This window comes from Pterocles gutturalis, unplaced genomic scaffold (assembly GCF_000699245.1).
Source record: "Pterocles gutturalis isolate BGI_N339 unplaced genomic scaffold, ASM69924v1 scaffold22675, whole genome shotgun sequence".
Classification (NCBI taxonomy): domain Eukaryota; kingdom Metazoa; phylum Chordata; class Aves; order Pterocliformes; family Pteroclidae; genus Pterocles; species Pterocles gutturalis.
The window spans coordinates 3,390-26,985 of NW_010138886.1; the positions used below are offsets into that span (position 1 = coordinate 3,390).

At 36.0% G+C, this 23,596-nt stretch overlaps 1 protein-coding gene across 1 annotated transcript; it reads left to right on the forward strand.

The window, feature by feature from the left end:
* Positions 1 to 1,174: 1,174 nt before the first annotated feature.
* LOC104468894 (sister chromatid cohesion protein PDS5 homolog B-like) lies at positions 1,175 to 22,927 on the forward strand (the record flags this gene model as incomplete). Its single annotated transcript, XM_010083176.1, has 8 exons — positions 1,175 to 1,255; positions 3,385 to 3,525; positions 13,394 to 13,509; positions 15,241 to 15,335; positions 18,275 to 18,420; positions 19,352 to 19,503; positions 21,213 to 21,326; positions 22,846 to 22,927. Coding segments are annotated over 8 exons (927 nt in total), but the record flags the coding sequence as incomplete, so codon positions are not given.
* Between the last annotated feature and the right edge of the window lie 669 nt (positions 22,928 to 23,596).

Here is a 23,596-nt window from a genome sequence, read left to right on the forward strand (position 1 = left end):
TTTTTATTAACAGAAAATACTAATCTGTTCCTACTGCTGTCTAGAAGCCTATAGTTTTACAGAGTTCTTGAAATTATGGACAATATCTATTTGAAAATCTTTTTCATTCAGATAGCTATAAAGAACTAAGCATACACAGGCAAATAAATACCCTGGGTGTGGCAATACATTTTGTGTTTGCTTTTCATTATGCTAAAAGGAAGGGGTTTTTTTCCTTTTATGTATGAGGTGTGTTTTAAAAAAACCAACCACAAACTGCTGCTTTATACTGTTGTGTTGTAAATGGAATATGCTGGGTATTTTTAAATTGCAAGGACTAATCAAAATTGGGGGAACTATATTTTTACAGACACTTTACCTATGAAAAGACTATACATTTTTTTGGTATTGAAGACTTTTCCTGCATTCTCCTATGTGCTGATCAAATCTGCAGTAGGTGTCACAAGAGCTGAGTTGCGTTTTCTTATGAAAATTTTTGAAAAATAAGTGTGATGTAGAAATTGGAGAAAGCAACTAGAGGATGGAGAATGCATGCTGGGAAAGGAGGGAAACAATACTAGAGCAATAACCCAATTAGACAAATGGAGGTATAGGAATGTTGCAGGTGGTGTATTTTTATTATTTTTTGTGTTAGAGTTTCGTTATTTTGTGTTCTTCACCTTTTTGTGCTCACAGACTAAAATTCTAGGTATTTTGTTACTTTAGTCGGAGTGAGAGTATCTTTGGACCGTACTATGGAGAGTCTGTGATGATGGTTCACAGGTGGCTCCTTAATGCAAGGACAGAATTGTAATTTGTAACACAATCCTGATCAGAGTCTTGCTTCTGTGGTGACTGTAAGTGCCTTGATGTTGCTTCATATAGCTTTCCAGTTTTTTTTGGAATCTGATAAGGAGCAGTCGTCAAATGCAGGAACTGGCCTCACTGAGTGTCAGGCTTACATGCAGAACTGAAAAGTAAGACCCAATTTGCCAGGAAAGGGTTTTCTGAGAAATACCAGTAGAGACTACAAAGCTCTATTTGGGCTAGATTTGTGTTTGCCATGTTATCTTTACTACTGAAAGTATAAAAAGAACAGGCTATTTATTTAATGCATTTACTAGTTCATGGTAGCTTTAAATTCTTACTTAAGTTTAATGCATGTGCTTAATTTTTTTGTTTTTTTTCTCCCCAGAACTTAAACAAGCAAGCCTACGATTTGGCAAAGGCTTTACTAAAGAGGACAGCACAGGCAATTGAACCATACATTACTAATGTAAGTGAAGACTGCAAACAAATTTGGAAATCAATATATTTTTTAACTGAACTGTATTGTAAAAAGAATGAATTGCATATAGTCAAGTAGGGCTGTAAAATAACTTTTTACAAATTCTCAATTGTTCTTTGAGAGAATTGTATTAATGAAGCACTGCATAACATATCCCTTTGAGTCTAATTCTTTACCATACAGATACTAGTAAGCCCATAACAATTTTGACTTCTGAAATGCAATGGTTTGCTTTCTGCTGTCTTGGGAGACCTTGTACTTCAATCCTTAATGTGACTGGAAGACCAAATATACTTATTTGTATTGTTCTGATAAAAATATATAAACACATTGTTCTTGCAGATAAATTATTTTTCTAGTGAGGAGATGAAGCTATTTAGAAGCTAGGAGAGGTGAAGGTAGAGCAGAATTTTAATGCCATTGTCACAGGAAAAGAAGATGAAACAGAATCTAAGAACAGATAGCAGGGAAGAAAACCAGTGAGTGGATTGAGAGTTGTAGCCAAGTTGAGTGTAGACACTATAGGCATTGCAACAGAAGTAAAGATCAGACAGGATTATGCTCTGAATTACATTGCACAACAGAAAAAGAAATGTTACACTTTTTTTTTTAGAGAAGTTAAGGATACAGCAGGTCTCATGGCAGGTATCCAAAACCTCAAGAGCTTGAAAACAATATAAAATTTTCAATGGTTTTTTTTTTGTTGTTTTCAGACTTGTAACACTTGTGGTACTTGGAAAGTGGGTATGTTCTAAGATTTAAAAAAAAAATCTTTGGTGAAAACTCTTATTCCAAACCTGTTAGTCAAATCTGCTGTTTGGGAAGGTATTGCTACATGGGAATGTGTTTTTTAATGTTGTTCATCTGTAAGGTTAAATTACAAACTGGGTGACGTTTTGCAGGTTTTAAGGAAGGCTGTACAATAAGGATCTTCCTCCTATGGAAAATATGTACTTGCATTCTTCTGTTCTTCATTTCCCACAAGTGGGAAGTATTATACTGTCTGGTTTCTTTGTTTTGAAATTTTCTTTCTTTCTTAAAATATGTTGAAGGCAGGAGTTAGTTGCCTAACCAGGAATATATGCATTCCAGGCAGTTCTGTATCCAGAAAAAGAAAACTTTTCTGCAAGGCAATACTGAGTCTTTAACTTCTAATGAAATGTACTTACCTGCTGTTTTCTAGTCATTATTACTAGAAACTGCTGACTCTTTCTATTGTATCACTTGCTGGGATTCACTTTATAATTTTAAAAAGTAGTAATTTTCGTATTTTTAGTTTCTTTATGAATATTATTAATCTTGTCAGGTACAGAGGGTCGTGATGTTCATCTGTCCCAAGTTTGGGAATAGTTAAGTGTATTCTGTTGCCTTAGTAGCAGGTGTAAATAGTATAATTTGTTTAGCCACACTTGTGTGTGGTTTTTAACCCAAAGAGAAGAAAATTTTTCCAATTTATGTTCTTCCCCCTTATGTGTAGGGGGTGGTATTACTCCTATTTGGTTGCTTCTTACCTATCTATTACGAGAGGATACAGCTGAAGGTAGCGTGGAATTAATATTTGCTACTAGAAGATATTTTCTTTGAGAAGCGTGAAGTTTCCCTCAAATCCATCAAGTTTACCGGGGAAGAATAATTGCTTTACAGCTGCATTATGCTGCTCTTAATGCACTTTCAGTTACAACTCTTTAAACAGTTAACTGCATAGTGTAGTAATTAGCGAGTTGTTTCAGCCTTGTTTTGACTAAATGTTAGAATGCTTTTAAAGTGATTGTTCTCCATAGTGGAATAGCTCTAAATATAGTCATATTATAAAAAAGATCTGATGTACTGCTGCTCCTGTAAAGTTGTGTTTCTTAAATTATTTGCAGGCTTTCAGTGGTAAACTAAAGATCGCTTTTTATGTGTTTTCCTTTATGTGTACTATTGAATACAAAACAATGATATTTTAATATTTCTACTACAGAATCCTGATCTCTATGTGACCCCTCTTATTTTTATTTTTTTCTTCCAATTGGGGTGAAATAAATGTAAGACTAAAAGGTAGACTTAGCAGTAGACAAGCATGGGATTTAGAAGAGTGTTGTTGTTATTGATGTATACTCTGTTTTATTTTCCAGTTCTTCAATCAGGTCCTCATGCTTGGTAAAACATCAATTAGTGACCTGTCAGAGCATGTGTTTGACTTGATTCTGGAGTTATACAATATTGACAGTCACCTCTTGCTTTCTGTTCTACCACAGCTTGAATTCAAACTTAAGGTAAACACTTCTATTTTCCATGTATTTGAAACATATGTGCCTTGACTACTAATATGATTTTTTTACTGACAAGTTCATAAAATTATTTGGCATTTAAAGCTAATGCTTATCTATAAAATATATAATCTCTGTGTTGTTTCAAGGCAAACTCATAAAAGCCCTCAAAAAGAGTAACTTCAAATGTATTAACCTGCAGTGCATGTGTGCATATGTTTGAGTTTTGATTGTGTTTTGTTTTTTCTTGTATCTTTCAAACAATAACTTGATTTTTTTGGTAACTGGAGAAGCTGACCTGTTTTTTTCCTTGGTTTAGTGTTGTGAAGGGCTTTAATACTTTCAGTACCTTGTGCCACTAGCGGTACAGAGAAACTAGATCTGTTCAGTATAGTGAATTTTGGCAGGGAGAAGTTGGGCTCCTTGTTAATGGGAACTTACGTAGTGACAATTTTGTCCAAATAGAAGGACTTGACAGGTGGAAGCAGAGCATTGGACTCTGTAAATATGTCTTGTAGTCATTGCTACAATGACTTTTATGATTTTTCAGGCTTATTTCTTATGTCTGAAGGATAGCTCGTGCTAGCTATCTATTCTAATAGGTGTTTTTCTTTTTGTATTTCTGCAATTTCAGAGTGTCTTAATCACTTGGAGAAATTGAGTATAACAGCTGGTACTCCCTTTATTCTGCACTGCTTTTATTCTGTTTGTCATTCCAAAGGATTTCTGTGGAAGTGCGGAATTTGATTAGTTTTATATTACTAAGTTTGGTTTGTTACTAAACTTGAGGGGTAATGTGCAGTGGACAACTTTTAAATTTGTATGTATTTTTTTGTTATTGAGGACTGATTTTAGGTTTGTAGATTTTAGGCTTGTTCTTGTTGCAGTATTTATTATCATAATGGCTTGTCCATGCCCATTATTCACTAATGTTGCTAGGCAGGCACACTACATTTTTTGAATGAGTTGTTTTTAATGGTTCTATCTTTCCATTCAGATTTGCAAAAGAAGTAGGGTTCAACTTACTGCTTGCTGTCTGTGTCTTCAAGCAGACCTTTTTCAGCCTTTGATTTCTGTTCTTACAGATAGTGAACAATTATCATTCTCACTTTAGTAAAAACAGTATTTCTGTAGCTGAAGCTGTTATTCAAGATATTTAATCTTAACTGCTGCCACATCTTTTTTTTTCATAGCCATAATTGCAGTAACATTTCCATCTTTATGTTCATTTAAAACTGCAGGTTCTTGGATTGTGTTCCTGCTCCTTCATTGACTCTCATATTCCACTATTTCAATATGAACTTTTTTTTGAGTGTCCTATTTTACCATTGAAATCATCACATTTAGTAGCCCAACGCTGTCAACTGTTTTTTCCTGCCCCAGGAAAAACTTCTTGTCTCTTCCTTCAACAGGGTGATTTCAGCCCTAAGCATTACCATGCTTTCTTTGTACCTCTTAATTTAAAACACTTTTTTTCCCCATGTTTGCATTTCTGGTTTTGTTTAGTATATTCTTTTTAGATGATGGCCATGGCTTTTGTTTTCTCCCTGTGGTCTGAACCTTTGAGGGTAAGATGGTGCACATTTGAGGTTTGTAAGATCCAGTTTAACAATGTTTCCAATAGACTTATACATTTTGGTAGTTACATTCTTACTGCTCTTATTCATGTGTGTCTTGCTGAACTCAGTACAGTTTGTAGCTGTTCCAAATGGTTTCTGTTTGAATCATCTTGTTGCTTCAGGTGTGTGTTTTTTGATGCCTTAAGTTATCAGTGAAATTAATATATGTCTATTTTGTCCTATTGGCTGTCAAATGTAGTTTGACCCATCTTTTACAGGGGGAAAAAAAAAAAAGCAGCTTTGTTTGGAATAGGATAACCCTGGCTTTAATCCTGAGACACTGGAACAGGTTGTCCAGGGAAGTTGCAGATGTGAGGTCATTGGAGGTGTTCAAGGTCAGGTTGGACAGGACTTTGAGCAACATGGTCTCTTGAAAGATGTCCCTACCCGTGGCAAGGGAGTTGGACTAGACTATCTTCAAAGGTCCCTTCCAACCAAACCATTTTATAGTTCTAAATGAGCTGAGAGATCTGTAAGATCATTCTGTGGTTAAAAGGGTATTTTGAAGATGAATATTCTGAAATATTAATGAAATATGGTCAGCCTATGGTTTTTCTGAGATCATTCAGTGATTATTAAATACTTTCCACTCCAACAGTAGCTGTGGCTTTATTCTAAACAGCAGCAGCTAGTGTCAAGCATTTTTAATTCAAGTCCAGGTAAATAGCATGTTAGTGTGTTGAGAAGAGTGTGGTTCAATGAAACTCACAATGCTTATGGTAGAAGGCAGCTAATGTTTTGCTGCTTTGAATGAAAAGAAACTGGACAGCAGTATCCCTGTTAGCTTGACAAAGCCTTGGATCAGGTGGATGGTAAAGGAGAAAAATATACTTGGTGTGAAATATGGGAGAGGGGAGATGTCTTTTTGAATAAAGGTCAATTAAAGTTAATGATACAATAACCACTTCAATGAGCTCTGCATGTCATTCAGAGCTTGACTATCTGGTTTTGGCTTTTCTGGATTTGGTACATAGTATTGCATCTTTATCATGCCCATAGTTTAAGAGCCTGGTCTTCTGAGCTCAACTTGCTGTGGACTCTCTACTAGTGAGAATTTTGTGGATTGTATTTAGGTCAAATGCATAGTTTCACAGAGACATCCAGTTTTTGTTCTGTGAGATTGACTAATACGGATCTTGAATACACAGGTGTGACAATAGAAGTCAAATACTAAGGCCAAATACTCAAATAATGCTTATGGGGTAGTGGGACATTTACTGTGTTCCAAGATCTCATATAGCTGCTTTGCTGCTAGAGAGGTTTGTATTACTTTTAAAGCAGATGATGTTGAAGGAAAGCTGAGGCTGTCTCAACTGTTGAGTTACTAGTTTCGAGGAGTGAAGTTGTGTCAAAATGATCTCATCTTGCATACATTGAACACATGGAAGTGGACATATGATCTGTGCTTTTCAAAGATAAATTGGGTAATTGCTCTCTGTGTTTTTGAAAATATGCATTTTCTTTATAATTGACTTCAAAAGCAGTGAGTAAAAAAAATTTGGCCAGATGGAGTAGACTCATGGTAGACTTCCTCTGAGCAAGCCACCAAGTGTTCTGGCTCACTTGAAAGCTGATGCTTTAAAGAAATATTTTCAGGTACAAACTTGTCAAGTTCTGCAAGAATTTGAACAGAACCCAGTATTTTTTATCATTTCAGTGAAATTTAATTTAAAATAAATAAATCAGTTTCTTAAAGCATTTTCTTATGTTTTGCTGTAGTTTGAGACATTTTTGTCCAAGAGCTGTTCTTTTTGAATTCTTTTGACATATCTAAAAAATCTTTTTTTGCCAGTAGATAATGATAAATGTTTACTTTCACACAGATGAATTTTTTTTTTTTTTTTTTTTACTAGTCCTATCATAAAGCCTGGAAAACAGTGAAGGTCATCTCAGTAGTAGGGCACAGGACTTCAAAATAAATTGGGAAATAACAACTAGACCTCTCATATAAGGAAAGAATGATGTGTGACATGAGATTTACAAAGGCAAATATTATAGAACTTGATTACTGACAACTTGAAAAAAATTTCTTCACTTTTTTTGGGATGTCATTTGGCAACAAAGTGGAAAATTATTAGCCAAACAAGAGAAGACAGGAATTCCTGGAAGAATGGTAATATGGTTAAAGACTTTGAAGGATTGTCCTTGAGAATCTCCATCCATATGTTCTAATGGTATATGTATTTTGCTTCCTGTTACTGAGCACTTAAAGAGCTATAGTTTAGTTTGTTCATCCGTCCTTCCGTCCTTCCTTTTTTTGCTTGAGGTACATCTAGGAGACTGATGTTCTGGTCCTGGAGCCATGTGGTTACTGATGAATCTTGTTTGGCGAATGGGATGAGTCTGTTTACACTGAGGTAGCCTTTCCAGCTACAATTCCTCCACCCAAAGCAAAATGCTCGTTCACATCAATTAGTTTGTAATAACATTGCTGAGACTGTGATGTACACTACCGCCATGATGTTCTCTGGAGCAACTTGAAATACTGAGCTGAATATAAAGATATTGATACTAATGGAGAAATATTTCTGTGCTGCCTGCCTCTTTGGTTCTGTGCACACATTCCTTCTATGATTCCTCAATTTTCTTGTGTTTGGCACTGCTGGGAGTTTTTTCCCTATATGCTATCCCAAGGACAGTAGGTGCCAGAGATTTAAGTGTTCCACCAGCCATGTTGCTTGTCTTAACATCATTCATTTCTGGAGCTTAGTGGGCTGGTGCTACCACCACACAGCATTATCAGCCAGTAACATCTTTGCATGGAGTGGACAGAGTTGTTCTCTAAGTCTTTTGGTGGCAGACCATCTTTAGATAACCTGTTGGCTTTTGGACAAGGGAAGAAAGTGAGCTGAATTGTCTGGACGTGTAGATGGCTCTTCAGGAATTTTAAGGGCATGCTGCTGAACTGGTGCACATTTCTCTGGGAGAATGTGGAAGTGTGGTGCTGTTTGTAGACATGCTGGGCAGTCAGGTCTTCTGGACTCTTTCTTGAGTCTGGCTTATCTAAGTTGATGTTGTCTGGCTGTCCTATGTGACAGAGATGTAACTGTCATTTTCAGGTGCTGGTGGAGATTATCTGTATGCCATTTTGTTCCTGTACTCTGATCATTTCTACATAAGAGAGCTTTAAAAGTACGTCTCTGGTCTGGAGGAAATGGCACATTTCAGTTGCACTTAGTACTTGGAAAACAAGATCTGGTAAATCACTGGGTCAAGTTGTTGAACAAATTGTTTCTAATGCAAAGATAAAATACAGTGTATAGTGTTACAGTGGCCATCTATCATTCTGTCTCAGAGTACATGCTTCAGTAATGCTGGTGGAAATACCCCTTATTGCTTAAGAGGGTCTCTTTGCTTTGTTTTTTGAGGATGGTGTGGCTGTGGTGATGGACGACCTGGCAATCATTTAAAATTCACACAATGCTGCAGAAGCTGAATCTCAGTCCTGCTTTCTTAGAAGCTGTTGAAGTTTCAACAGTATTCCTTTGTTGGCAGTTCATATGCGCTATGTTTCCAACTACCGACCACATCGACTAATCATCTACAAAGAACTGTAACTTTGCTTAGTGGGAGGTCACGTCCAGGCTTCTCCCATGAATGTGCTTGGTTTATGGTGAATCTGTAGTCTGCCTGGGCTTGTGAGAGCTACTCGGTTCTGTCTCAGGACAGACTATAATTTGTCAAGTGGGTTCAATGTACTCCTGTTTCCTGATTGCAAGTGCTGCCGTGCTCCCTTCCATAAATTCTAGTTAGAGTGAAGAAAGGGAAAAAAAAAACCCGCAAGGTGCTCTTGATTGTTCTGGTTTTGAGGACCACCTTCTGTTCTTGGAGGATGCTGCAAGCTGTCAGTATTCTTGACTTGTTCTTTCAGGGATTTGTCACGTTTCATCCTGACCTTTGGGTACTCAGTCTCACAATATGGGTGCTGGGCCTTTCTCTGATGGTGATCCTGTTTCTCCTGGTACCAGCAACTTTGCCGCTAGTCGTATGTTCTGTACGTGAACCAGAATTTTCTTGTAGTATCTTATTTCTTTGCCTCTAAACATTTTATGTTACATTTTGAAAACAAATTAGTAGTGGTTTTCTCCACAGGTGAGCTTCACTCAGCAATCAATGTCCACTGCCTTCCATTTTATTGGGCTGCCTGTTCTCAGCCTCTGTGGCTGATAGAAGCTTGAGGACATGAACAAACAAATGTCTGTGTGTCTGGTACTCATTACCTGACAGGATCCAAATCTCTTGTTCTATGTCTCCCTGAACTTCTTTTGCACTCTTTGTGGCAGGAAACCTCTTGGTTTATCTTCATGGAATCAGGGCCTTAGGGAAGTTCCAGACTGTCTCTTTGAGTGGGGAAAATCCAACTGCTTTCCTGGCACTGACCAAATAAATTTTTGACCGTGTATGGAGGGGTTATGAAACTGTTAGTATGGAACTTGTGAGAGAGCTTAGGTGCCTCAGGAACACTGTTGTGCACATTTACTCTTTTGGATCTCAGCGATGTGGCCACCTAGTGTTGAAGCACCTTGCCGTTTTGGTACAACCAGTGACCATGCAGTTTGGTCACGATGCCAGGTAATTTTGACTTCTGTGAGAATTGTACATGCTGACTTGGATGAAGAATGAAAGGTTGCTGGCAGTAACTTGTATTCTGTGAAATGTGCAGCTTTTGTGTGCTGTACTCCCTCAGTTGCTTTTCCTGTCCTATCTACTCTAGGAATCTTTTAGGTATGTTTGAAGAAAATTGAAATGCAGTCAGATGTGTGCTGTGCCATGTCATGTACTAAACAGAAGTGGATGAACTAGTTATCCTTTTGGGTCTGGCTGGGATGGAGTTAATTTTCTTTGTAGCAGCCTGTATGGTACAGTGCTCTGTATTTATGGCTAAAACAGTGTTGATGGCACACTAATGTTTTGGCTATTGCTCAACAGTCCTTGCACAGGTAAAGGCTTTCTTCCCCCACCACAAGTAGGATGAGTCAGGCAAGAGGCTGAGAGGGGACACATGCTCAGCAATAAAAGCTCAGGGAAAGGAGGAGGAAGGGGGGGATGTTTGTGCTTGTAGTGCTTGTCTTCCCAAGCAAGTGCTATGCATGCTGAGACCATGCTTTCCGGGAACTGATGGGACCTCTGCCTGCCAATTGGAAGTAGTGAATGAATTCCTTCTTGTTTTACTTCTGCACAGAGCTTTTTCTTTACCTATTAAATTGCCATTGTGTTGATCCATGAGCCTTTTAACTTTTCTTCTATTTTCTGCCCTCCCCATCTCTGTACAGGAGAGGAGATGGGTGGGTGTCTGACTTTTTCGCCAGGATCAACCCACCACACCTTTGTAGATTTTTGTAAAGAAAAAGCTCCCATGTTCTCATGTGGCAGAAAAGGAGTATTGGGGGAGCTGTGTCAAATCATGGTTGCTTCTTACTGGTAATTATTTTTTTTTAATCTAATTTTGGAAGGGAGTATCAGGAGAACATGCACTGAAATTCATTTAACTTAACCTTTCCTGTGAGGGTCAGTCGTTTGTGCCTGATCTCGGCATTATAAGCTGATGTGTTTAGAGATCCAGCATAGACACAGAAGCATTACTGGTGCAAGAGAGAGCAGATGTAGGAATGTATTGTTGTGTAAGTCAACTTGTAAAGGATACTGCTATTCTTTCATTCAAATTTGATATTTGAATTTTAGAAGTCTGTATTACTGAAAATGAATACCATTTTAATGTTCAGAAAAGCTCATGAATAGAGTGTGTATACTAAATAACCATAATGGGGTTTAGGTCTTTAACATCCTACTAAACCAATATGATATAATGACTAAAGTAAATTAAATGTTGACTTTTATTATTGTAGAGCTACCTTTCTTCCTGGATATGGTAGTTAAAAGTTTAGTGAAGTTTCAGGTCATGTGTCCGCTTCTGCTCCCAAATCTCCCCAGATCCTCAGTGCTGCCTGTTGTTTTGGACTTGGTAGTGATAAAATCTGACCAACTTCAGCTGTTGTTAGTGACATCTAGGCAGAAGTGCAGCTGCCTCTGTGTTGGGAGCACATATGAGGAACCAAAAATGTCGGTGTTCAATGTCAATTTTCATTGACAAATCATTATTCAACACTATTAAGCATAAAGAGTGCTGGATCATACCTAAGAAAAGAAATGAAGGATGTGACTTTTCAAGTACACAGTGTCTCATAGAGGATTTTCTCAGAGTTTATGATACTCATTTTTTTTCCCATCAGAAAAAGAAGTAAAGATTAAAGTAGAATAAAGGAGAGAGACTGTAGCAGTGATGCATTCATTTAGTAAGAAGTACAGGTTTTTTTAGTAAGAAGTAACAGATTTTTATTACTGTTAGGAGCTTATATAAGAATGTTTCAAGGAGACCAACATCCGGGCACAAATTTAGAATGTACCAAATACTTTTAGTCCATAATCACAAATATTCATTGTTACCACAGACAGGACTAGATACATGAGTGGGTTGTCTTAAATTGGATTAATGACTAATACAGTGAAGGTTTCTTCTGCAACTAATTTATTAAGGATATTTTAGTTGGTTTTTTTAATGTCTCTCTTTTCTTTTTCTGTATTTCTGATTGTGTAATTAAGCAGTTGAATATTTATTGTACTCCCGATCCCTCCCTTCCTCTGTCCCTCCCCACCTTTGGAGTGTCTTGCTCTGGACCCGTGTTGGTTACCTAGAGAAATTCAGAGATGCTTAATATTTTTAATATTTTGTTGGTTTAAGCAGGAGTGGATGGGATGTGAGTAATGGAGACTGGGTTTTTGTATAGACTACAAAAAAAAAAAAAAAAGAAAGTTCTTAACCATGAGGGTACAGAATAAGAATTTGTACTATAATGGACACTTAAAACTCATGAAGAAAAAAAAAAACATTTATTGCAGTTTAGGAGGTTGTAGATGCCTTTCAGTAATGTCAATCTGAATTTTTAGTTAGAAAAATCAGTCAAATGCAGAGAAATGTATTTATGGATTTACTATTAATGTTGCTAATACTTAATATTAAAGTGTATTCTGAAGAAGTGTAGTCTTTTGTAATGTAGTAATATCTCAGTGTTAGAGATATTTTCATCCATAACTTCTCTTGCTCTGTTACTTTAAGGATTTTACAAATGCTTTTACTGTTCTTAGGGAGTTGAATTAAAAGGACATACTGGCAAACTTTTCAGCCCATTTGTGGTACCGAGGCAGGAGAAATAGTTGGTCTTAAGACTGTGGTGTCATGTTAGAGAACTCTGTCAGCCACAAAGTGCTCTTATTTCTTGTTCACATTCAAAAGGTGATGTTGAACTAATAAGAATGTCAAAGAAGGTAGAAAAGAACAGTATTTTAAACAGTCATTGTCTTTATTACGAGCAAAAAGACTGAAAAAATGAGTGAATAATATCTAGTTAATATCAGCTAGTTTTAGTTACTACCATTTCAAAGAAGTGTTATGGCCAGTTGTTCTTCTCTTTTTTTTAATAAACAAAAGAATAAAATTTGGTGAACATTAAGTACATGCTAATTGCACAAATGTTAGCACACATTTCGAAAGTATGTATTAAGCTTCAAATGCTGTGTTGTGTTAAACAAATGTAATGCAAAACAATGATAATGAAAATGTACTAGAGAAGGCCTTGCTTTATCTCTCTTAGTGCTATTTTTAAATATGAAAGAAAAATATCTGTTATAACTCAGCGTTTTTAAATATAGGCTTAAATACAGGCTTTAAAGACAGGACCAGATCCTGTGCATCTCAGATCTTGGGTACTTAATCTGCTATTCTCTAAAATCTTGTTTTCTGAGAACTTTTTTCTTTTGAACTAAATGTTTGTAATTAAACACTGTTCTAGACAACTGTAAACTTTTATGTGCGGGCAAATATAGAATGTGTTTTATGGGTTATGTGTTGTGCTTTGACCTGTGCCCGTACAAGCTTACACAAATTAGATTTCCTAACAGGACCTGTAAATGAGGGTTAAAAAGATTTATGTATCTGTGTGTTTTTCACCAGGCTTTGTTCATATTGGGTTTAGTCTCTTCCTTTTTTTCTTTTCACTGCCTTTATTATTTTGTCTTTTCCCAATAATGGTAAAGGTTATTTGTCTTGAGATATATATTTGTATACAAGTCTATTAATCTGTATTATGATATTTGTGAAGGTAAGTATATTGGTGTAAAAGCTGTACAAAACAGAACTCTGTTTTTTTGTTTGTTTGTTTTTTTGTTTTTAATTTTAAAAAATTGTGTTCATTTTCCAGAGCAATGACAATGAAGAACGCCTGCAGGTTGTAAAACTTCTAGCAAAAATGTTTGGGGCAAAGGATTCAGAGCTGGCATCTCAAAACAAGCCACTTTGGCAGTGCTACCTGGGGAGGTATATGCTGGTTTAGTTCCCTTCCTGTGAGGGGGGGAAAAGCATTCAGTGAAGGATAGTTCAACTTTTCTTTTTTTTTTTTTTTTAAAGTGACACAGCTAAGTGTGAGTTCCCTCCTGCTGTTTTATCTGTAATCTGACAGATAATGCTAAAGAGATTATTTCCCATAGATCTTCTACATGTGTGATTCTGCAGAGGGAACAATTACGAATCATCCGTTTCTAGTTCATTTTTTTGCAACTATCTTTGTTGCCATTGTCAAGAAAAAGGAATAGTTTAATTTCTTCAATTTCTTCACAAGCGAAACTGTTCAATGATGGATTAATTCTAAAACAGCATCAAGTGACATTTGCAGTATCAGGTGGTACAAGAACTGGTTTTGAGGCTTTTATATGTACAGTATTTGTATACTGATTTCATTTTTTTTTTTTAATGGTGGGAGTACCTTAAGAGAGGTATGTAGTATTTACTTTGCTGTAAACACACTTAGTCTTCTGTTTTTGAAATATTCTGCCAGTTTGAGGTAGAAAGTACACCTGGAGCTTGTAGTCAGGAGAAAGTTAAGTGTGGCTACTAAGAGGAAGACATTTTTGATTTGCGTAAATGAGGATAAATTGTATAAATTATTATAAATGCAGTAGTTTATAATTTAGCATCCGATCATATCAAAGCCAGAGTCCTCAAAGAAATGTTACTTTTAAAAGTACAGGAAACTTAATTAAGGTAAGGCCTTTTGTTTGAAAGTATGTAACTATTTAAAACGTTGCATGTCTCAAAAAATACCAGATCTAATTGGGCCCAAAGGAAAATGTTTCATAGTGTTATAATGTGAAGCAGTGTGAATACGTGCAGTCTGTTGTTCATATTGCTGTTTTCAACTAGTTATGGACCACATACATCTATTTCCTTTTTTCAAGGGTTTTAACTAAGCTATAATAGCTGTGTTAAAGGAACCATTCTTAAAATCTCTTGAGTTTGAAAACATACCTGTTTTTTCCTAAAACAGTTATTCCTTAAAGACTCTTTATTTGATAAATAAGCATTTTGGCAGCAAGAACATTCAAAAATTTTGATTTTTGTTTAAAACAAAAAAGTTTGTGGATAGCTTGAAAATGCATTTATTTTTTTCAAAAGTGTTGTATGTAACTCTCATTACATCCATAGTTTTATTATAAAATTACTTCTATAAAAATTAAACACGAGAAAGTACTAGTTTTGAAGCATCAAACCTAATTCAGTCTTTCGAAAGGAAATCTTACAGAAGTTGAAGTGACCATCAGAAGGAATTTGTACTAGGCTAGATGCTCATTTGTTTGCAGTTTATCATGCAGTTTAAAGAGGGGACAAATATTGCAGTCTTAAAAAACTTTTAGTTGCTGATACATAGTTCATGGATAATTATGTGGAGCATTACAGAAAAGATGCTTAAAATATGTCAGAGATCTTTCTAATAAATAGTTGTCAGCCTGGGAGGTTTTCATGTGTACCATGAGAAGGTATTTCTCTTCATGTTCTGAGAACGAATTAGTAAATGAGTATGGGAATTTTTTCTTAAGCTAAAGACAGTCTACTTAAAACATGTCTGATTTCACAGTATTATGCATGTAACTGTGCATGGGAAGCATAAAAATATATTCTGAGGTATTTGAGATTGTGTAGAGATAAACTAATTGCTTTGGTAGAAGTGATATTTTTGTTGTTGTTGTAATGCATTGTCTTGTTTCTAAATAGGTTTAATGATATCCATGTACCTATTCGTCTTGAATGTGTGAAATTTGCAAGTCACTGCCTTATGAACCATCCTGACCTAGCAAAAGACTTAACAGGTACTAGATCTATTGTAACATTAAAATACAATTTTAAGTCTTCTATAAAAGTCAGGAAGGTTAGTTGTAATCCTAAGTAACATTGTCAGATATTGTTTAGGATGTAACTGAGGCTGGAATTACAAGTCACAGAGTCTCTGCCTTCAGTGCTGCTTGTCAGGCTGAGGGGATTGTACATAAATTGTACATTGGTTGATTGTACATTGGTTAATGAGAAGCTCAACATGAGCTGGCAGTGTGCACTTGCAGCCCAGAAAGCCAGCTGTGTCCTGGGCTGCATCAAAAGAAGCATTAGCAGCAGGTCGAAGGAGGTGATTCTCCCCCTCTGCTCTGCTCTCGTGAGACCCCACCTGGAGTACTGTGTTCAGATATGAGGCCCCCAATATAAAAAAAGACCTGGACCTGTTGGAGAGAGTCCAGAGGAGGTCCATGAAGATGATCAGAGGGCTGGAGCACCTCCCCTATGAGGAGAGGCTGAGAGAGTTGGGGTTGTTCAACCTGGAGAGAAGAAGGCTCCGAGGAGACCTAACAGCAGCCTTCCAGTACCTGAAGGGGGCCTACAGGAGAGATGGGGAGGCACTCTTTATTAGGGCGTGTAGTGATAGGACAAGGGGTGTAATGGGTATAAGCTGAAACAGGGTAAATTTAGACTAGACATTGGAAAGAAGTTTCTCACTGTTGAGGGTGGTGAGGCACTGGAACAGGTTGCCCAGGGAAGCTGTAGATGCCCCATCCCTGGAGGTGTTCAAGGCCAGGCTGGATGAGGCTTTGAGCAATCTGGTCTAGTGGAGGGTGTCCCTGCCCATGGCAGGGGGGTTGGAACTAGATGATCTCTACGGTCCTTTCCAACCCAAACCATTCTATGATTCTATGATAAAGAATACGTTAAACAAAGAGATCACTCTCCTTCTCTTACAGTAGTTGAGTTCCCAACTCCTGTTGAAATTAAGCTCCATGAGATCAGGGAAAACCCGGGCTAGCCTAATGGTCATGGCAGAGTGGAGGCTTCAGTTCCACAAGGCTGAAATGTGTAAATATTATGCAGCCACTGTCTAAAATGTGAAAACAGTCATTGTAACTCTGACCATAGCTGTGGGTTCCTGCTCCTGCAAAGCCTGTTCCTACAAGCCTGTAATTCAAGACCTCTATAGGAAGAAGGCAACAGGCACAGATAGAAGTGTTTAGTATTTGTTACTTCTGATGTCTTAATGAAAAAAGTGTAATTAAAGAGAATAGGTTGGTTGTCTTTTTTTTTTTTTTCCCCCACCCACAAAGTGTATGTGGAAACTGTATCGCCTGATCAGTAAACTCCTACTTCTTGTAGTTCTTTGGAGATAATATCTTTTCCATTTGCTCTAAGGAGGGAATTTAAAGGGCTGTTAAGTGCATGGTATTGCCCTCCTGCTTGCTGAGCGTTGGTCAAGTTAGACAGAAGTACAGCAGGCTAGAGTCATCCCGTAGTTGTTGGTATTGTTAAGCCAGCTTAAAAAAAAAAACAAACCCAACCTAAAAATATTTCTGGACCTTTTCTTAATGGAATGGTAATGATGTTTCCTCTGATTATCAGAATTGTATTTCCAAGGGTGTTTTTTGGTTTTTGTTTTTTGTTTTTTTTCTTTTTTTTACATTGCAGAAAGACTTTGTGCCCCCTCTAATGGTATCCTCTGGGAAATGTAATTTTGCTTGCCCCTTCTCTCTGTCCCCACAGCACATATTGAAGTCAAGTTGTTGAAAATTTCTCTGACTCACTGGTATTTGAAACCAGAATTGTTTTGTGCAATAGCATTTTTCATCATTTGTTTTAGTTTATTATGTTTTCCTGTGGAACAAAGCTGATTTTTTAGAAAGTCTTATTTGGATTTCAAATTTCTTAACCTCCATAAATGCAAAGCTTTTATTTCTTGATGTGCTCTTTCAACACTTGTGCTGATTACCGAAACCGTTAGTGGCCAATATTTCTGAGACTTGAAAATTTTCACTGGTCATTAAATGGTAATAAGAGAACAGTACCTTCTGGTTATTTCCTTCAGAGTAAACTTTGAATTTTCAATGTTTCATAATGTTCTCAATGTTTCACTCCTGTATGCTCTGTACAGTGATCTTAGTGACTTTTGTGTGTATTTTCCTACCCATTTGTGCTTCTAAATTAACCTAAAATATATATGTCTAAAAAGATGAAATGGCAAAGTTCATTTATTCTTTATCAGCTTTCTAAAATGACAAGAGGTAGCTAACATGTTTGACATGCGGAAAACTTAGTGTTGATAGTGTTGATATTACCAATTAAGTGGCAGTTGGCCAAAATATTCTAGAAAAATTGTTTTAAGTTGAATAAACTAGGATGTTTCTAAAAAAGCATTACAGCTTGGTCAAAGAGCATGCTTTTGAAGTATGTCTCTTGATTTGTCCCTGCTGACAATGCTTGCATAGCTTACTCTGTAGAGTGTTCCTGGACCATGAGAACTAGGTTCCTTGTGGATAATAAAGACGTTGTGATCAGGAGTGCAACTAATGTGCTCCAGCAGCCAAAGGGGATGGAGTCTGCAGAAGGAGAGCTGTCTCTGTTCTGAAGTAAGACTTTAAAATTTCTATAGTGTAGATATCAAGTTCTCAGCACTATCTGTTCTGCTCTGCAGATCCAGTTCTGTTGGGCTGTAGTAGTTCCTAATGTAGAGATAGCCTAACTATTTTAAGAAATGATAAAAATAAAAATGTAACCCCATAACTCTTATTTCCATAAATATTTTATGTTCTAAGCAAATACAAAGTTTTACTGATATTCCAGTTAATCTTAGAGAAATCTATTGGTTTCTTACTGTTGATGCTCAGAACAGTAGAATATCATGTTTTCTGCGTTTGTCAGTTGAGTACTGGTCTAGAGAAAGAAAAGTAGCTGAAGTTGTATACTTACAATGAACTACTTATTCTCTTTTTTCCAGAATATCTTAAAGTAAGGTCACATGATCCTGAAGAGGCCATAAGGCATGATGTTATAGTATCCATAGTTACTGCTGCTAAAAAAGATCTTTTGCTTGTCAATGATCACCTGCTTAATTTTGTCAGAGAACGAACACTCGACAAGCGGGTAAGACATAATTAGTATTAATAATGGCTGTGCATTACATTTCTAGACTGTAATTCAGCTTTTAAAAAGCAACCCTTCTAAAAAAATGCTGAACTAGTTTAAAAATTACTAATGAAAACCAGTATCATGCAAAAAATGTTGAAGCAGTCTATTTAATTGAGATATCTTTTGCCCCGCACTAGAATGCCACTTTTTTCATTGTGCTGTATTTTTTTTAAGATAGTGTGATCAAAAAGAAATACATACTGAAGCACAACAATGTTGTTCCACTTCTCTACTTTTAGTAAAATTTTTAAGTAAAATAAGACCCTTTTAAAACATTCGTACATTTTTTGTAAGACATTTTGCAAGCAGGTTTCGGAATGTATTGTAGAATACTGAGGAAAAATGTTCCACCATCAGACGTAGCTTGTTAGCCTGCTTTTAATTACATCATTGGAAGACTACAGATCAGTGTATTAGCTTTCAAATTTGAGTAGTCTTGAAATTTAGTTTAGCTGTGTTTCATTATTTGGTAAAATTTATGAGGTTTGCTGCATATGTTAAAAAACAAGACCGTTGATGGCAAACTTTTAACATTATCACCTGATTTTTTTTTTTAATTTGGTGACAAGGTTTCCCTTGTACCTGTAATACAATTGCAAGTGTTCAGTATATATCTGTGAGAAAGGGTGTAGGCTTAAATTAGTAACAATTCTAAATTCAAGAGGCATACTTCATGGTAGTTACCAAGGTTGAAGGGTTTAGCATAATATGTATGATTTTATATATGTCCTAATGAGAAAGTGTTGCACTTAGAATTCAATTTAACTTTTTTGGAAATTAAGCTATTTTAGTTTGGTGTAGACTAGGAATTATGTACGAGGAACTTTTGCAGTCTCTTCAGTTTTGAATTTTGAACTACTAAGCTGGATACTATTTCTTTTCTCAGTGGAGAGTGAGGAAGGAAGCGATGATGGGTCTTGCACAGATATACAAGAAATATTCATTACAATCAGAAGCAGGAAAAGAAGCTGCAAAACAGATATCATGGATCAAAGATAAACTTCTGCATATATATTATCAAAACAGTATTGATGACCGGTAAGTCAGCTGTGAAAGCTAGGTGATTCCTTGGATAAATGTGGTAACTTACTACACAGATTTATTTTTCCTTTGTGCTTAAGTGCTGACAAGAAGGAGGAGACTTGGTAATTCCATATGTTTTGATCCAGTGCATAATATTATACAGCTGCAGCCAAATGTTGTCTTGTGTTGTTCTTGTCTACCTTTTTTTTTTTTAAGGCCAAAAATGATACTAAAGGATGGGATAGGCTGGAGTATTTTAAAATTTTCAGCTGTACTTCACCACTGCTTCAGTAAAGGAGATTTTTGTTTGTATTTCAGTAGCTTGCAAATTCTTACGTTAAAATTCAGTAAGTAAAATTGCTTTAACATACATACTTTAGATTTGCACGTTGTTCCTGTATGCTTTAAAGATAAAAGTAGCACATGTAGTGACAACGGTTAAGGCATCTCACTCTGCAGAAGGTTAACTTTTCTGTATGATAATAGCCATGAATTAATGCCTTGTCCTGGATTTGTGGTGAAAGCAGTGCCTCTGTCATACCAGCTGTAGCCTTGTATATGGTTGTTGGTATTGAAAAATAGGTGGTTGCACATGGGGAACTAGTTTGGGAACTATTCCGCCTTGACTAATTGAGGCTGTCTTGGTGGCTTTAGAATAGAACCTTTGGCCTTTGCAGCATGATCACATACAGATACAAATGGCATTGCAAACCCATGCAAATGATTTTCAAAAACTTATGACCTTAGTTGTCTCCAAAATAAGAAATTATTTCATGGTACCATAGAAGTTGACAGAACTGTCTGGATTTTCAGATCCGATCTTGCCCACTCATGTTTTTTTTAACTTTGGGATCTTTTTAAACTATCTGGATTTGGATTTTGACCACCCTTTTCAATTGCGTGTAAGGATTTTCTTCTCATTTCTAGCCTAAACAGACATGATTTTTTTTTTACCCATTTACTGCATTCTGTTACATTTATGTTAATTTGCAACAGTCTTGGGCCTCTTGGTATTTAGGATTGCAACATGAGTTTAGTTTTCCTTTTGTTTTTTCTTCTCAGTCTTTCCTGAGTTAGTGGCAGACCCAAACCTTTCTGTCCTCCTTTTTCCAAATGAGAAACTTCCATATTATAGTGGAAACTTTGAATAATTTCCTTGTGAATATATGTGCATTTTTATTGTGGAAGCAAAAGAAATGAGATAAACTCAGGCCTTAAGAAAGGGGCCGGGGAGGGCTAGAGGGAAGTCAGCTCCTTCTGACTAGTATCTGAATTCTTATTCTGGGCTTGGTGATAACATGTGATGTAATCGATGTGATTTTTTTTTTTATTTTATTTTATTTTCGGCCCATTAATTTACCCCAATACTGACCTGTAATGAAATTCACTAATAACCTCTCTTTGGGCTGAGACATCCTTAAGAGGCATCCTTCTCTAAAATCCTTTGGTTCTTATCTAGATTAATACATCTGATTTTGATAATGTCTTCTCTTAAATGTCCTGCTGCTAACATGAACATTTTGTCTTGTGTAATGGTATGTTTTTTGTTTAGTTTACGCTGACTTTTATTGGAAGTTAAGTTTCATGACCTTTAGGTTTTTGAATAAACCCATCTTTATATGCAACAACTGATCTCTAGAAAGGTCTGAGAATTTTCAAATGAATGTTTTAGCAATTCAAGCTGTCTTGCTTTACAGTTTAAGTTTCTTAATCCTGTCTTTCAGATTACTTGTTGAACGCATCTTTGCTCAGTACATGGTCCCTCACAATTTGGAAACAAATGAACGAATGAAATGTTTATATTACCTTTATGCAACACTGGATTCAAATGCTGTGAAGTATGTGCTATTTTTTACTACTTGCAAAATAGTTTTTAATACAATTATTATTATAAATTAGTTCTACATTGTTATGAGTAGTCTAAGCCAGTGGACAAAAGTAGTTTACAAACTATCAGAAAACAGAATGTAGCAACAATATTGATTTTTTCAAGTGGGATTTTTGGGAGAAAAAAACCCAACAAACCAAACCCAAACCTCATAGTGTTTTCTGACAAGGTACCTTTTAACCACAAGCAGCTAAAAAAAAAGTACTGTCAAAGATCTGTCAAGAAGCTTGAGTGCATGTCAGTCCTTTTATGTCTGAAGAGAGATTGCGTAGATAGTAGTGTTGACTAGCCCTGGATCTTAGCTGGCAACTTCTCAATTAATATACTCCCTATTTTAGCAGCCAGGATGACTCAAGAGTGGGAAGGAATTACTTGTTTGTCTTTCCTCCTTCAACATGTGTTTTACTTATAGTTATGTGCCTTTTCCAGCTTAAAATGGGTACATGCGCATGAATTTAACTAAGAGTTTTGCTGCTGTAATATTCACAGTTTGACTGAATTTAGTTTTTTCATTTAGTAGTACTCAGTCACTTGTGAATTGAATATATTTTGTTCTCGTGTGAGACTAGAAAAAGCTTTGTTTGTCAAAGAATGACTTAAAATAAACCCCCATGCCTTCAAATGCTACACAAACTGATGTTTGAATCCCCTGCATTTCTTGTAATACCTGCCTAAAGATATTACAACTGTAACAAACTAAAATTAAGAATGGTATATTAAAAAAACAAAAGTTACTGTTTTAGTAATTTTTAGTATAGGCTAAACAAGAATGCAGAATGGCTTCTTTTCAGTACTTGTTATTTCAGGCAACAAATAACTTCTGAATTCTACTTTTCATATCCAGTGGTACTCATTCTAAAGACATAGTGTCTTCAGTTTGTCATATAGAACTGACCTTTACTTGTGGATTCTGGAAGTTTTTTAAATTAAGTTGTGACTTTTTTTTTTTTTCCCCATATGTCTTGTTTTTCCTGGAGAGTGTGCTAATTTTCAATTTTGTCGAGTATCTCTAATACATCTCTTACAAGTTTAATCATGTCCACTTTCACGGTTTATTCATCTAGTAACTGCTTTCTGTGTGCAAGAAAAACATTGTTTTGATGATAAAAATCTTAAACATCTGCTTTAACCTGCTTCTTGGAATGTTTTTAGAGAGTGATTTCAGACTTTTACAAATGAGTTCTTTATGGGCCAGACCAGTTACTTCCGACTTCTTTTGAAGGCAGTGTAGTTAAGCATCTGAAATGAAACTTTCTTCAAAATCTCACCTTGTTCCAGTCTAATATGACCAATTAAATTTTCTGTATCATGCCATTAGGAACCATTTAGCCTTTTCTCACACAGCAATAAAATTTCAGGTGATGAGCACATTCCTGAGTCTCAAGTTGAAAAGAATTTAAAGGCTCTTTTTGGACAGCTGTGTTATTTATTGATTAGATGACTTTGAAAACTTTTTTTTTATTTTCTAGAGCGTTGAATGAAATGTGGAAATGTCAAAATCTGCTACGACATCAAGTAAAGGATTTAGTTGACCTAATAAAACAGCCCAAAGTGAGTTCAATTTATCTTTATCCCACAGTGAATATGCATTGTCACTTAAAAGAAACTGTTTTTTAATTCCATGTGTTTGACTGTCTTAAGCTTATTTTTAATGACAGATAATATTGTGAAAGTTAACTGATATTCCATTAGGCTACACTTGTTGTAAGGAATGTGTATACATTTTGTCAGTGGAAGTGAAATTTTTAAAACTTTTTCCAATCACTTGATACTAAAATGTTTGCTCACAGTGTTTGAGTTACATCTTGCCAGGATTGTTCTGGCTCTTGAAAGAGGGGAAAACCAGCATATTATTTTTGACTGCCAAATTGAGTAATTAAGTAGTAGTACCTATACACCCTAACTTCTTATCTTATATATGATTAGTTACATTCCAGAAATTGGAGTATTTTTATCCCAACAGATTACTTGTTTCTCTTCCCTCTTGGAAACTTCTTAAATGTTGTATCGGAGATACTAGCCTACAGTGGAATTATTTGTTTATAGATTTGCTCAGAAAGAAAAAAAAAACACGTATGAGCATTTTGGATATTCTCATGAAGTAAAATTTAGATTTGTTTTGGTTATATGTATCCACATACTCATGTTTTTAGGGAGAAAAAATCATAAGATGAAATTCTGGATTAATTTGGAATGTGATTAGAACTCCACTTGAATGAC